At 44.7% G+C, this 15,150-nt stretch overlaps 1 protein-coding gene across 6 annotated transcripts in view; it reads left to right on the forward strand.

The window, feature by feature from the left end:
- Positions 1–8,276, forward strand: part of KLF12 (KLF transcription factor 12) — a 272,157-nt gene extending 263,881 nt beyond the window's left edge. For all 6 annotated transcript variants that reach the window (XM_077343985.1, XM_077343987.1, XM_077343986.1 and 3 more), the window contains one exon: positions 4,746–8,276. In XM_077343985.1, coding sequence (XP_077200100.1) covers positions 4,746–4,927 — 182 coding nt within the window. In that variant the 3' untranslated portion in view covers positions 4,928–8,276. The remainder of the gene's footprint in view (positions 1–4,745) is intronic.
- Positions 8,277–15,150: the final 6,874 nt, after the last annotated feature.

Consider the following 15,150-nt stretch of genomic DNA (forward strand, 5'->3'; position numbering starts at 1 on the left):
AGCTTCCAAGTGAGGCACTAAACCCACACCAAACCATGAGCTAGCGCCCATTGCATTACAGAACACACAGACTTTACTTTTCAATTTGTGAGACTTGCGTGCTTCTTTCGCCACCTGTTGGATATGGCAAGAACTTGAGCGGCATGGAAGAAAGGATTAGGAAAGAACTGTGAGGTTTGAGGGAGACCCTTCAGTAGATCGCCCTGGCCTCAACAGTAGGCCTGGTAGAAGAGCGTCTCCCTACAGGCCCTGGAGAGTTGTAATAGTTCCATCCGGACCATAGTCTCAGGTGGCAGCTTGTTCCACCAGGTTGGAACCAGGACCAAAACGGCTCTGGCCCTGGTCCAGGCCAGGCAGATGACTTTGGGACCAAGGAATACCAATATGTTTACGTAGGATGCCTACAGGGGAACATTGGGAGAGGCAATCCTTCAGATGTACAGACTACGTAGGGCTCTGAAGGTTAGTACCAACATCTTGAACCTGATCCAAAGCTCTACTGGAAGTCAATGCAACTGCTTGAGGACCAATAACATATGTGCCCTCCATTTGGTCCTTGTCACAACCCAGGCAACCCCATTCCCACATTCTGCACCAATGGGATGCAATGAAGCTGACTTTGCTGAAATAAACAGTTCCCAATCTGGTCAGGGCCTTGATTGGATACCTCCTGGGACACCTCCGTGTTACATTGCTTTACATGTTGCATGTTAGGAAAAATATGGGATTGGCTTTTCGTAATCCATAAATAACAACATGAGACAACCCCCATGTCCTCCAGCATCAGCTCCTGGGAGAACCACTCTAGCCCTGAGGGAGTTGGCAGGTTTTAGGGTACCATTAAAAGACAGTAAATTATCAGTTTATTTAGGTCACTCCCTTTCACCAAGATGTTCTTGGGCTGTCTCTGAATAGCGTAGGGCTAATCCCATGAAATTTATGACCAGTCTGTTCAGGATAGACAAAAGAAGGTACTTCTTCATGCAAAGCATAATTCACCTGTGGTATCCTCTCCCGCTAGATATGGATACAGCTGCTAACCTGGCTTTGAAAGAAGAGCAGTCAAATTCAGGGAGGGGGGGGATACCAGCCTCCAGGTGGGACCTGGGGATCCCCTGGAATTATAGCTCATTTTAAGTGACAAATATTAATTCCCCTCAAGAAAATGGCTGCTTTGGAGAGTGGACTCCATAGCATTATACTCCCCACCCTAAATCCCGCCCACTCTTGGCTCCACCCCCAAAGTCTCCAGGTATTTCCCAACCCATAGCTGTCAAGCATGTTAGTGAAGTGGAACCTCCATGTTTCGAATTAGCATTTCTCTGAATTCCAGTGGATGGGAGGTAAACAGTGGAGAGTTATTGTCTTTGTGATTTTTTGAGGGAGGATTGCTGCAGTGGATGGGGCTTAGTCTGCACAAACAGAGCTCTTATTATAATCCTTTGTTATGCTGATAATGAATGTAAAGCATGCTGTTCAGCCACAGCTGACTGATGGCGATCCCATGAAGTTCTGCCTCAAGGGGTTTTCAAGGTGAGAGATTGGCTTCCTCTGCATAGGAACCCCAGTCCTCCTTGGTGGTTCTCAGTTCAAGTGCTGGTCCTGCTTTGCTTCCAAACTTTCCTTCTGGAGAGATCAGGCAAGCCTTCACTAGCAGGGATGCTACATGCTGACAACCCAAGGAAATAAACACCGGGAATGTACAGTCCATCTCTAACAAACTCCTCCCTGAGAAACAAACCTGCATCCTGATTGAGGCTGGAAGAGAACAGACGGGACTGAAGACAACTAGAATGGCATAGCCCAGTCTTGTCAGATCTCAGAAGTTAGCAGGGTCAGTACTTGGATGGGATACCACCAGCACTAACAGGACTACAGCTAGCCCTAGGTCACCCAGCTGGCTACATGTGGAGGAGTGGTAAATCAAACCTGGCTTTCCAGAAGAGAAGCTGCCGTTCTTAATCACTACACCAAGCTGGCAAACCACCTCTGCTTCTCACTTGCCCAGAAGCCCCCTTGCTGGGGCAGCCATGGAGCTCTCTACTGTCTCTTCTTGCCAGTTACAGCAGCCATTTTGTTCCAGAAGGTCATGGCCACATTCTTCTATAGGCGATGACGTGAGGCTGTTCCCCACTCTCACCAAGCTTGGTAACTGCTTGGTGGGCACTGGGCATTTTCCTGAGTTGAAAACCAACCAGTGGGCTTCCTCTGTAGCAAGTAGCATCTTCTGCCATCATCAGCTGATAGGCCTCCCTTCCTTGAAAAGCATGATTTCAGGGTTTAATCACTGTAATATGCTTTAGGTGCTGCTGCCAGCAGAAAACATTCAGAATTTCAGTTGGTACAAAAATGCAGCAGTCTGGTAGTTCTCGAAGGCTGGATACAGTGATTGTATAATTCCTGTGCTGCGGGATCCACCATGGCTGCCTCTGGCCCAAATTTAAAGCATTGGTTTTTACAAAGAAAGGCCTAAATGGTTCAGGGCCCTGCTACTTGAATATCTCTACTATATTGTCCAGATTTCCAATTAAGTTCCCCTCCTGGAGCCCTGCTGTGCCTTCAGAGGGGATGTGGTAATAACGAGAGAGAGCTTTTTGGGGTGGTAGCACCTGGCCGCTACCCTACTTCTAGATGTCAGGCTTTTGATGATGATGATGATGATGATGATGATGATGATGTCATCCGTTCAGTTATGTCCGACCCTCGGCGATTCTATAGGAAAGTCTTCACCATGTGCAGCAGTCTCTGACTGCTTCTTTTCGTTGGTTCATGGTCATCCCTGTATTCATGGCTTTCGTTGGTTCATGGTCATCCCTGTATTCATGGCTTTCGTTGGTTCATGGTCATCCCTGTATTGGCTTTGATCGTGTCGAGCCAGCAGATTCTTTGGCGACGACGTTTCCTTTTGCCACTGACCATGCCAAGCATAAATGATTTTTCTAGCGAGTTTGATCGCATGATGTGTCCAAAGTAAGTGAGCTTTAGCCGTAATATCTTCCCTTCTAATGACATAGGCTTTTACTCAGTCATTTAATGACAAGGTTAAAAAAAATCTTTTAAAAGTTTTATGGTAGGCTTCTAGGCTAGGAATCGTTTATCTGTATCATTCTGGGCTGTTCAATATGTATTTTACCCTGTTATGCCTTGGCTTGTTTTAATGACATTGACCTGTTTCTTATCATTGTGTTTCATTGGCTTTGTTTCTTATGGCTTGTGTTTCTTATGGTTGCATTTTAATGGCTTTGTTTCTTATTTTGTGTTTTATTATTGGTTTTGTTTCTTATAGTTTGTTCTTTAACGGCTTTGTCTCTCAAGGTTGTGTTTTAGCGGGGAGGGGTTCTTTGGCTTTGTATCTTAGGCCTCGTTTTTTAATGGCTTTGTTTCTTGTGGTTGTGTTTTGGTGGGTTTTTTTCCTAATGGATATAGTATAATCATTTTCTAGTATCTTTTCTCGAAGCTGCCTAAAGCAATTGTCTGGAGAGGCAGTTTATAAATATTCTAAATCAATACATTCAACACTTTTAAGTATTTTTCCCTTTAAAATTTCATTTACCAGGGGTTTAATTAACCAGGGGTCGTTTGTTCAATAGTTCTTATTGAAGTACTGATGCACACCCACCCTTCCAGAGATCTGCCACCAATCCGTTTCTGGGGAGGGGACTGTGCCAAGTCAGATGTGAAACATTGGTACAGTTGTAGGGCATTACCAGGCAGCTGCTTGTGGCAAGAGTCAGAAACGGTGCATTTTGGAGTGGCTGCCAACCATCTGCCCATTCTCTTGTCAGCTGCCAAATTCCTTGGACCCGACGGCATGTCCTTCCAGACATGAATAAAACTCTTTCCACCATCTGCTCCCATTTGCCATTACGAGGGAGAACTCAAACGTACACATACACTTACACACCCACACAAACGCCAGGGTCTTTGCCTTCACTGTTAACTCAAACTATGGTGGGTTCTCAAAACCTGATGTACTCTAAACCAGGGGTAGTCAACCTGTGGTCCTCCAGATGTCCATGGACTACAATCCCCATGAGCCCCTGCCAGCAAACCACAGGTTGACTACCCCTGCTCTAAACCAATTATTTTATTCTGTTGCCTGAACTGGAAAATGCTAATGATAGAAACCACTGTGGTTTGGTTTTGTTGTTTTTGTCACACTTAGTTTCCGTTGGACAGAAAAGAAGAAGAGCTGGGATATTTATACCCCGCTTTTCACTCCCCAAAGGAGTTCTAAACCAGCTTGCAAACACCTTTCCCTTCCTCTCCCCACAACAAACACCCTGTGAGGTTGGTGGGGGTTGAGAGAGCACTGAGAGAACAGTTCTGCGGGAACAGCCCTAAGAAAGCTTGGACTGGCCCAAGGTCACCCAGTGGGCTGCATGTGGAGGGGGCGGGGAATCAAACCAGGTTCTCCAGATTAGAGTCCGATGGACTTTAACTACTACTAACCACACTGGCAGAAGGCAGGAAGTGTCTTCCTCAGAGCAGCGAATAACTTGACACAATTTGGTTTGGCGTCAGGAATCTGTGCCTGGTACAAAAAGATTGTATGCCTACATGCGGGATGTGCATGCATTCCATGTGTGAACAGCGCCCGAGTGCTGTAAGTCCTCAGGAGCTTTGTTCTTTTGGTGGTTTCCTGTTGCCTTGGGCAGCCATTACTGAAGGTCACTCAAGTCCTCCAAATCCAATATGACGTTCCTGTTTTTGTCATCCCCCCCCCTTCCTTTTCTGTCTCCTAGGAGAAAAACCATACAAGTGTACGTGGGAAGGATGCGCATGGAAGTTCGCCCGTTCCGATGAACTAACGAGGCACTACCGTAAACACACGGGAGTCAAGCCGTTCAAGTGTGCAGACTGTGACCGCAGCTTTTCCCGTTCGGATCACTTGGCATTGCACCGCCGGAGGCACATGCTGGTCTGAAGAAGAAAAAAAATGCTACCTTGTGAAAAGAAAAGAGAAAAATGGAAGTACCAAGAGCTGGGTCTCTTTTAACTCCAGCGAATTCAGCAGGGCTGAATCCCGCTTTGACAGCGTTAGCACAAAAGAGGGGCGCGGGGGGTTGCCCCGCCCACCACAAAAGCAGGAAGTGCCGTGCCACTCTTCTCCTTCCCATCTGAGGTTGGCCTTCCGGCACGGGCAAAGTTATCTCCTTCAGCTGGGAGATCATAAGCCCCCCACCTCCAGATGCCACAAGGTTGGGCAGTGTTTTCCACCCCGCGTCCTTTTAAAAAGTATTTATGGTGTGCACCTTTTCGGGACCGACACACTTTTTTTCTCCTAACGTATTACCGCTGTCACCACCACCAGATGTCACAGACTTTCGGAATGAACACGCGCTCTGGACCGCCGCTGCTTTTACTTTATGTTTCTCTCCCCACCCCCCCTTTAATTGCTATCAAAACACTTGCAGAATATCACCCTATACCCGATTGTTGAACGATCAACAATCACCAAAGCCAGTATACATGGTCTGGGAAGAAGAGGAGGGATGAGAAAATTAAGTTCTTTAAACTGTAGGGATTCCTCTGCACACTTATGCAATAAAAGATGGTGGTATTTTCCATATTCACCTCTTGGTTAGAGAGGCCGCTGAAAGGTTTACCTTTCCTTAAAGAAAAGAAAAAAACTATTTTATATTGTTTTGGGGATCTACAAAACAGGCACGGTACCATTTCAGTGTGAAATGACCCCTCTTTAGATCTACTTAGTTGATTTTGAATAGGAAGGGCCCTTCAAAAATGTACTGTCCTGTGCATAGGAGGACCAACATGCGCCCGAATCCATTAGCCCTATCCACATCTGCCTGAAAATTCAGGGTAGTTCACACATGCCTGTTCATCACTGGATCACTCTGCATTTGTTGACTGGCATCTGGAGGTCTGAAAACTAGGTTTAATCTGAGGTGAGGTGGTAAAACCTTCTGACATGGTTGACCTGCCCTGGCTTATTAGCACATGCAAATCCAGTTGGCATTACTGCAAGAAGTGTGGAACTCGAATGTGTGAAGTGACCCCCCCCCCCTTGTGTCTCCATGAGGAACTTGGGTCAAGTGTGCTTAGTCAAAGAGTGTAGAATTAAGGGAACTGTAACTGAAGGGAGATGAATGCAATGCCCAGGGTATGGGGAGATGAACTGCTCTTCGTCGGTTTTGTGAAACTTCAAAGCACTGGTCATTGGCTAAAGATTGAAACCTCTGTTGGCCTAAATTTAAATGTGGCTAAATCCTGAAGAAAGCAGTGGGGCCTTGGTTGTCCTGAGGAATTTTCTTGAGTTTCCACAGAATTTACAGCGCCATGCTAAGCAGACCCCGCTGCTCAGAACTCCACTCAAGTCAACTCCATGGGACTCACTCCCAGGAAAGTGCATTGCGAGGGTGCATTTTTGGGACAGTCCCAGGCAGGAAGCTGCCTTATACTGAATCAGACTATTGATCCATCACAGTCAAAGCTAGTTACTCAAACTGGCCGCAGCTCTCTAGGTTCTTTCATGTCACCAACTACCTGGTCCTTTTAGGTGGAGATGCCGGGGATTGAACCTGGGACCCCCTGCATGCAAAGCAAATTATCACTATTATTATCTGGATTTATTATCCACCCTTCCCTGGTAAGAGACTTGGGGCGGCTAACAATAGTAAAAACATTTACAAATAACTAGAAAAACATTTACAAATCAGCAATTAAGAATTTAAGCCAGAACCCCAATAGAATGCCCCTTTCTGTCCATATACATCAGAAGATGCTGGTAGTGATGTTATGTCCATTTTCAGAAGGTAAGGGAGGTGGAGAGGAGCAGGAGGGGGCCTTTCTGGTGGCATGTTGTGCTTATATATTGGCCTCAACCATATGCCTGGTGGAAGGGCCTTGCAGGCCCTTTGGAACTGTATCAAAGCTGATAGGGCCCTAGTCTCAACTGGCAACTCATTTCCCCAGGCTGGAGCCAGGGTTGAGGCCAATCACACTTCCTTAGGGCCGGGAACTACTGGTAAGCTGGAATTTGCAGAGCGTAGCAGTTTTGAGGGGGCATACTCAGAGAGGTGATCCCTCCAGTACACAGTGAGCCAGAGTCCCTTCCTGAAGTCGAGGAACCACTGCACTGTCACAGCCATTTGCTTGTGTGGACTTCTAATCTGGCATGCGGGGTTCGATTCTGCACTCCCCCACATGCAGCCAGCTTTGTGACCTTGGGCTCACCACAGCACTGATAAAGCTGACCGAGCTGTGATATCAGGGCTCTCTCAGCCTCACCCACCTCACTGGGTGTCTTTTGAGGGGAGAGAAAAGGGAAGGCGATTATAAGCCGCTTTGAGCCTCCTTCGGGTAGAGAAAAGCGGCATATAAGAACCAACTCTTCTTCTTCAGTAATATCAGGGCTCTCTCAGCATCACCTCCCTCACAGGGTGTCTGTTGTGGGGAGAGGAAGGGAAGGCCAATGTAAGTCGCTTTGAGTCTCCTTTTTCCATGGACTTCTTCTTCTTCTTCTTCTTATTCTTATTCTTATTCTTATTCTTATTCTTATTCTTATTCTTATTCTTCTTCCCAGTGGGCTTGCCCACGCAGGAAAGCCTGCTTGCAAATGATTGCTGTAGTGTCACAATACCAAGGCGTCTAACACCGTGTGGTACAGCCTGTGCAGTGACTCACTGGAGGTGGATTATGCCCATGGTACCGCTCAAATGATCCAGGAATTGCAGGAATTGTGTAGAGTGACTGTTCAGAGCCAAAGGGCTGTTGATCATCTTCATCAAGGAGTGCTTTGTTGGTTTGTTTGTTTACAGATGGCATGCATTTGACCTCTAGGAAAGAATACTTTAGTTGGGAGCAGCAATCATGGGTTTTCCTAAAATCATGGCTTTTCCTAAAAGTTGCCCAAACAGGAGCCTGTCCTTGCTAGCTTGTTCACATCTTTATTAGGCAATAACGGCTTGCTAACTAACTGACAGGCCTGGCCCAAAATATTCAAACATTCACTATCCTATAGGAGTAGTCAACCTGTGGTCCTCCAGATGTTCATGGACTACAATTCCCATGAGCCCCTGCCAGTGTTTGCTGGCAGGGGCTCATGGGAATTGCGGTCCATGAACATCTGGAGGACCACAGGTTGACTATTCTTGCTATAGGAAACATAAATAACTTTGGGCCAGTTCACATGATCAGCCATTAGGGAACAGCCCCAATATTCACCCTTCCTAGGTCCCCATTCCCACAATTTTCTGTTCTGCTCCTTAAAAGGGACTAGTCCAGGGGTAATCAAACTGCGGCCCTCCAGATGTCCATGGACTACAATTCCCAGGAGCCCCTGCCAGCATTCGCTGGCAGGGGCTCCTGGGAATTGTAGTCCATGGACATCTGGAGGGCCGCAGTTTGATTACCCCTGGAGTAGACATTCACATATATCAGTGCGCACCTTGTAGCATTGATGTATGGCATGAGCCCATGTGAGCAAGTGCCATTCTACATGTTCACTTTTGCCAGTTGTCTGGCTCTTATCTCCACTGCTTCATGGTTGAATAATCCGTTGCTGGGGAGGTTTGGCAGTTGAAGGCAGAAGGGCACGAGAATTTGGATAGGCCGATTAGTTGTGAAAACTGTTAAAGGCCGACAGGCCCGCTCTGCATGTACAGGAGTAGCAACCGTCTGCATGAACCATTTACCCCCTTGAATCAGCGGTGGAAACCGAGTCATTCCCATACAGTTCTATAAATGTGAACCTATTAGAATTTGCCATGCCAGAGCTTCGAGTCACCTCAGATGTCTAAAATTCTCAGCTGGCAAAGGATTTGTCATCTATCCTAGCACGTTAGGAGTTGTTTCTTGAAGATGAGATGCCACAAAAAAGTCAGAATCAAAGGACAGGTGTCTGCCAGCATGCCCACAGTGATTGCAACCAGTTTGCACAAGCCGCACTAATGGAGGGTATTTACAGAATGCGAATTCCTTTGGGCTGTCTGGAAAAACAAAGGAGAAATCTGTATCCACACTGGAGGGACTTGTACATTCCACCAATATCGGTGGGAAGAGTAGAGGATGTGCTTAACATTCCCCCATTCAAATCAATTCTAAAAGAGCTTAACTTTGGCTGGATCATGTCCACTATGTACAAGGCAGATGTTCAATTGTTCAGCCTTTTGTGGTCATTCATAAGCAAAAATGTAATGTAATAAAGGGTTGAATTCTCAATTGGAAGGGCTCCAAAATTGGGGGGGGGGGCTGTTCAGGGATCCCCAATTCCTGTAAGTTGTTTTTCAGGGAGATTGGGGTAGGGGGCACAGTGCCAATGAGGAGGTAGGAAAGATCCATCCCAGAAGTAGAATTCTACACGTGGCTCTGTAGACATAGTCCAAAATGATATTTTCTAAGGTTGGAAGTTCCTAGGTGGTTCTTTTTCGTTTTCTAAAAAAAATATGTTGACTTTATTCAACCATATGACAACATTTTGTGTGCTTTTAGAAATGTGGTTCTGGTCCATTGGCTCAGCTGGTACAGGGAATAGTATCCCAGGTGCCTGTTCTCTTCATAGCTGTTTTGGTCTGCAATAGAATACTGAGGTTCAAGTCCAGTTTCAGCTTAGACACCAAAAAGAGGCGTATCTGGCAGAGTTTTGACTATCGAAAGTTTATATCCTGAAACATCTACTCTGCTACTGGTCTTGAATCTAGCTGTTCCATTCTCTTCATGGAGAAGCAAACTCTTTGGGATGGGAAGTCAGCTGTCCTTGCATGCATCTGGGGTTGTTTCCCCTCTCCATCCAGTCTCTGAGTTCAAGGGTGTTCAATGACAAATAGGTCACAATGCATTTAGCCAGGAAAAACGACTTCCAGGTTGGCTAAACCGTTAAACTCCCAGCATCTCCTCTTGAAGTGGAGATTGTTAATAATGAATGATTAGACAGACTTTTTGAGGGGGGGGGAGAAATTAAATTAGGCTGCCATTTGACCATTAAGGTGTAAAACCCTGTATCTGCAGATCCAGTACAAGCGTGCTATAATGGTCATTTGCAAACTGGCTCAGTCTTGTTCGGTGATTGCCGTTGAGCAATATACAGTGGTGCGTGGATGTAGAATATAGGTTGCTCTTCAGCTGCTTCACTAATGGCTGTTCTGACGGCGTAATTGACTATCACAGAAATTGACAGAAAATGAGATTGTGGGAAGGGCATTATCTTGGTTTCCCCTACACAAATAGAAAAGAGCTATAAATCTCCTTATGTAAAATAAGGTAGAAGATTGCAGTGTACAAAAAGCAACCCTCACAGTTAGAATCATTAATAAATAATAAAATAATTCATAATAAAATAAACTCCATATCCAGCGACAGAATAGTTGCAAAGGCCAGTATCAGTAAATGGCAATAATTTCCACCCAGTGAGCTTCCAGATGCCCTCTGCTGGAAACAGAATGGAAATTGAATGGAACGGCCTTTCGTCTGATGCAGAAAGGCAATTTTTATGTTAATGTACGAAGGCACCAGAGCAAGGGTGCCTTGATTGTGGACTGCTTGGGGAGTGGAGTTTGATGAATCATTCCATTAGTTAAATGAACGGTATCATAACCTGGAGGGAGCCTGTCTTTGTTTTGTTCGTGAGGATGACCCAATTCCAATTTACATGGATTTTCCTTTACCTGTGGCTGTGTGAGATAACTTTCTTGCCATTTTTAATCTATATCGGAGTCAATTTTTTGATCCAGAAGAGGGCAGGTTTTAGGAGCCAATGAATTTTTTCCCCCTAATAGCTTGGGTAGCGACTGCTCATTGGGCAGAACAAGTCACAAAATGGTGGCTCGTCTGCAGTCCTCGAGAACTCCTTTTCTCTGCTGTTTTCCCAAACAACCCACCAGCTAAATTGGAACTCATTCTGTGGGGGGTATGCAGTTGCCCCTGTGTCCCCCCCCCCGCACAAAATAGCTTTGATGTGAGGGGGGTTAATGACATACCCATACATATGTCATAGATGAAGAAGAGAGTTGGATGGGAAAGGCTGCTCATCCAGAGCAAAGGTGTGTCTATGTGTATGCCTCATTTTCCTTTGCAGGAAAGAGAGAGAGGGGAGAAACAGCTGCAGTTGCTTTAGAAGGATGGATAAGGAAGTGATCAGAGCAGGAATGGAGGAGAGCTACTTTTAATTGCTCGAAGAGGGATCTGCCACTCCCAAGTGATCTCTGCCCACCCATGTTCTAATGTACCATTCCTTTCCCAGCAGATACATTCATATGGCCCAGCATATTTCGACATCCAGTTTTTCCCACACATAAATACATTTTATTTTCAGCAAGGAAATCTACATCTTGGATCTCTTGGAAGATTTCAGCTGTTGGAAATGGGGGGTGATTTTTGCCATTTATTTCCTCCTGCTACAGCCCTCCCACTCCCCTCGTTTCTCCAAAAGCAGCATTTTGGGAGCATTTGGGATGCGGCGGGAAATAGGAAAGGAAAATGTTGTGCTTTGCACAAAGAAATCCATTCCATTCATGGAAATTCTCCCTGCGATCCAGTGCTGTTTTAGAATTAGTAGACAAGAAAATTGTTTACCAAAAATCAAAGTATTTACCCTACTGCTAATTAGTTCAGCATTGGAAATATAATCCGGGGAAATCATGGGAATGCAGCCATTTGCTGATTAAAACAGAAAGGTAGAGCAGTCTCTTTCATTGCTGTTGACCTGTTGGGGAAGGGAATTTTAAAGCATGTGTGAAATGGCACCAAACAGTAGAATCCTAGAGTTGGAAGGGGCCAGACAGGCCATCTAGTCCAATCCCCTGCTCAATGCTGGATCAGCTTAAAGCTAGCAGTGGTGGTATTGGATATGTTCAGATGGATACTTTTGAAATTTTCAGAAAACACCACTGTTGACTCTTCTCTGTCAAAATTATAGCATTCAAAATGGCACCTATGATCAAATTCCCTTGCTAGTTATGTTCACAGCATATTTATGTCCTTGAACCCACTAAAACTAATGTGGTATAACCTATATCCACAGATATAATCCGGTACAGTGCTCTCATAGAATACCAGCCAGGTTGAGTTTCCCTTCTTTTACTATGATCCCGCCAAAATAAAGCATTTTTAAAAAAATACCCATTGTTTCTACTACAAAAATAATAGACTCAAGAGTCTCCAGTGACAAAATTTAGCCTTAGATGGATACACATTCTCACACAGCTAAGGGTCTCATGCACATGCACAGGTCAGGCAAGAGAGGGCCCATATGCCCCCACTTAGGTGCCATGCAAGCCTTTTGCTCATATTATTGCCCCAATGCACACAACATGGTACTTGATACTGTGAATGTGCAAACTTCATATCATACACATGTCTTCTTTGGCCACCCCATACACATGTCAGATATGCTATATTTTATGTATACATTGAATCTTCTGGAAGTGGATCATAGCAGTGGATTTTAGCAGGGATCCAGCCTATTTTGGTCATAAGGTAACACGACATTTCTTAGCACATCACCTTCTTTGATCCACTTTAAATCATTAACTCATAGAGTAACAAGCACTTTGAAAGCTCCCTGCTGTAATATCTGATAAAATGAGGACTATTCCTTTTCCCCTTTCCTTTAAGTTTACTTAGATAAAATTACCTTTTTGGACTGATGCAATCCTTTTGCTCATTGCAATTGGAAGTGCTGAAGAAGCCCCACAGAAAATAGCATTTGGGAAGCGTTCCTTGCTCAATTTGTGAATAATACTAAAGGCCAATGTGAATCCAGTCCATTAAAGAAAGATCTTTCTACCACTTCAGTTTATGCAATATAACATTCAGTGCAAAGATATCCAGCATCTTTCAGAACTGATATATTCTTTAGCACGTAGACTGAAAAATCCCTTCCTCATTTTCTTTTAAGAAGGGATATCTGAATAAACATCGCTAGAAATCTCTGGGGTTTTTTAAAATGGGTTTTGTTCTGCATTTTGGTTTGCAAAAAGAAAATGCAGCAAATGCCCATTTTCTGCAGCATACTAAGTGTAAACAGTCATCGATGTACCTCCTGTCCCCCATGAACATTTTTACGTGGCCCCACACACGGGCATGTGGCTAATTGTGCGCATGTGTGTGAGATCTGAATTTAATAATGCTTTCAAGAATTTAAAATTTTAAAAAGGAAATAGCTTTTTGTTAGGCGGAAATAATTTTACCTTATTAGAAAAACCAGCTTGTATTACTGTATTATGCCTTTGCCTGTGTTTTATAGATGAAGATGTATAACAAAAAAAACTGCTATATTTTCACAGTTTCATTAAAGAATATCCGTAACCGTGCAACGTATATTCAGCAAGTCATACCCATTGGTACTTTTAAATATGCTGACATCAAATCAATTGCAGTAGAAAGAATTTTTTTAAGTATGAACCTTACTTATATGGATACTGCATCTTTACAAAAAAAAAAGAAGAGAAAATAGAATTGAAGGTATTTTACTGTACTTGTAACCATTTCAATATTCTGTAATATATTATGTGACAGTGAGGAAGTATTTTCAAGCTTACGGTTTTTTCACAGGATGTAAATAACTGAAATGAAGGATCTTTTTGAAATGAGTTTTTAGTTGTCATCACCAAAAGGTGTTCAGAAAACTCCATTATAAAACCCTCTTAACATGGTTCACAATTAAAAATGTGGGAACAGACATCCCAGTTTGTTAAGATATGTTCTCGGTGCTCTCTGGTTGCTTGACTTTTTATTTCCTAAGGCTGGTCTCAGTAGACAGTAGAGTCACCTTGAATTCCTGTGTGTATACAAGAGCCATCAAATTGCTTCCAATTTATGGTGATCCTAGGGATTATTGACCTCCCGATTCCAGCATAGTGAAAATAAAATTTTAAAAATGGCTTTATCCAGGATCTAAAATGTTGAGCAGCCAGTTTCATGTTGCCCAAAATAGCTCTGGACTTTCCCTTATGGCAGCCCTGGTTCTGGAAACCAAAGAGTGTTCAAACAAGCAGATTGGGATCCATTGTGAAAGTGGTTGTGATCCATTGCTTGAAGAAAATGTGTGCAAGTTTTTGGGTGACTTTAGAGCAGCCCCTTGAACACTGGAAGGCTAATCTGCAGGACTTTCTTGGTGGTTTACTGAAACTTTTCAGCTCCCAAAAGAGTTAACTGTTGAGAAAGAAATATCTGGTAGAGAGCATGAAGGCCATTCCATTGGTGTTGTCAGTGCATGAATGCAATAGTTCCAACATCCATTGGCCTAGATGTAATGGTCGTGTCGGGTATCTTTGCTCCAAGGATGCACATTGGAAAGCCAGAACACAGCATGGCTTCCCAGTACCTATCATCTGGCCAAGAATAGGACCTTTTCCCTGTCATTGGCTGATTCCGCATGGGCAGTAAAGGCTGGGGCAGTGTCCATATGGACCCGGGGCTAATACCTGTGTCCATATGATGACAACTTGCTGCCTTCCTGGGCCTGGTGTGGATCAGACCCCAGAAGCCCCACGCTAAGGGAATGCAGTTTCTTCAGGGCTGCAGGGGCGAATGCAGCCAGTCCCGCAGCAGGCCTGTAAGGACAGGAAGAGCCGGGCTTTCCAGGCCCAGCTCCTCCCCGCTCTATGGTGGTCTGCAGGGGACAAACAATGCCCTGTACAGCTTTGTGGTGCTGCAGGGTGGACCAGGGCATTGTCCATTCTGTTTGCAAACTACAACACCCCTCATCATCGCCGCCTCCTGTGTGGCAGAACCTACTTTCCACCACTGTGTTTCCCTGGGGGACTTCTTGCAGCAGGACACCAGGTGTCCCGCTTAAATGTTTTCCCCGTGGGGCACATTTCAGCACCGGAGATTATCCAGCACTGAAATGTATCTCACATTGGGACACAGTATGCTGCGGAACATGCAGCTCCACAGCACTGCACTGGTGGCAGCCCCGAGACGCCACTGATATGGAATCGCCCACTGATACACATTGTAAAGGGTCAAATGGATTTTTTTGGTCCACTAATCAAGTACAAGGAGGTGTTTTCTTTAGTACAGTATCTGTAAGCTTTTCATTCATTGTGGCTCTTCTGGTTTCTCTCCTGCCACCGCGCAGCGGAACATAGCTACACAGTTCAAACAGGTAGTTTAGTTTGACCTGGCTCCAGCAGCATATAACCTTTTAGGTATATTTGTAAATCTGAAACGGTTTGGGGCCAGTTG

The sequence above is a fragment of the Paroedura picta genome, chromosome 6 (genome assembly GCF_049243985.1).
Source record: "Paroedura picta isolate Pp20150507F chromosome 6, Ppicta_v3.0, whole genome shotgun sequence".
NCBI classification, from domain to species: domain Eukaryota; kingdom Metazoa; phylum Chordata; class Lepidosauria; order Squamata; family Gekkonidae; genus Paroedura; species Paroedura picta.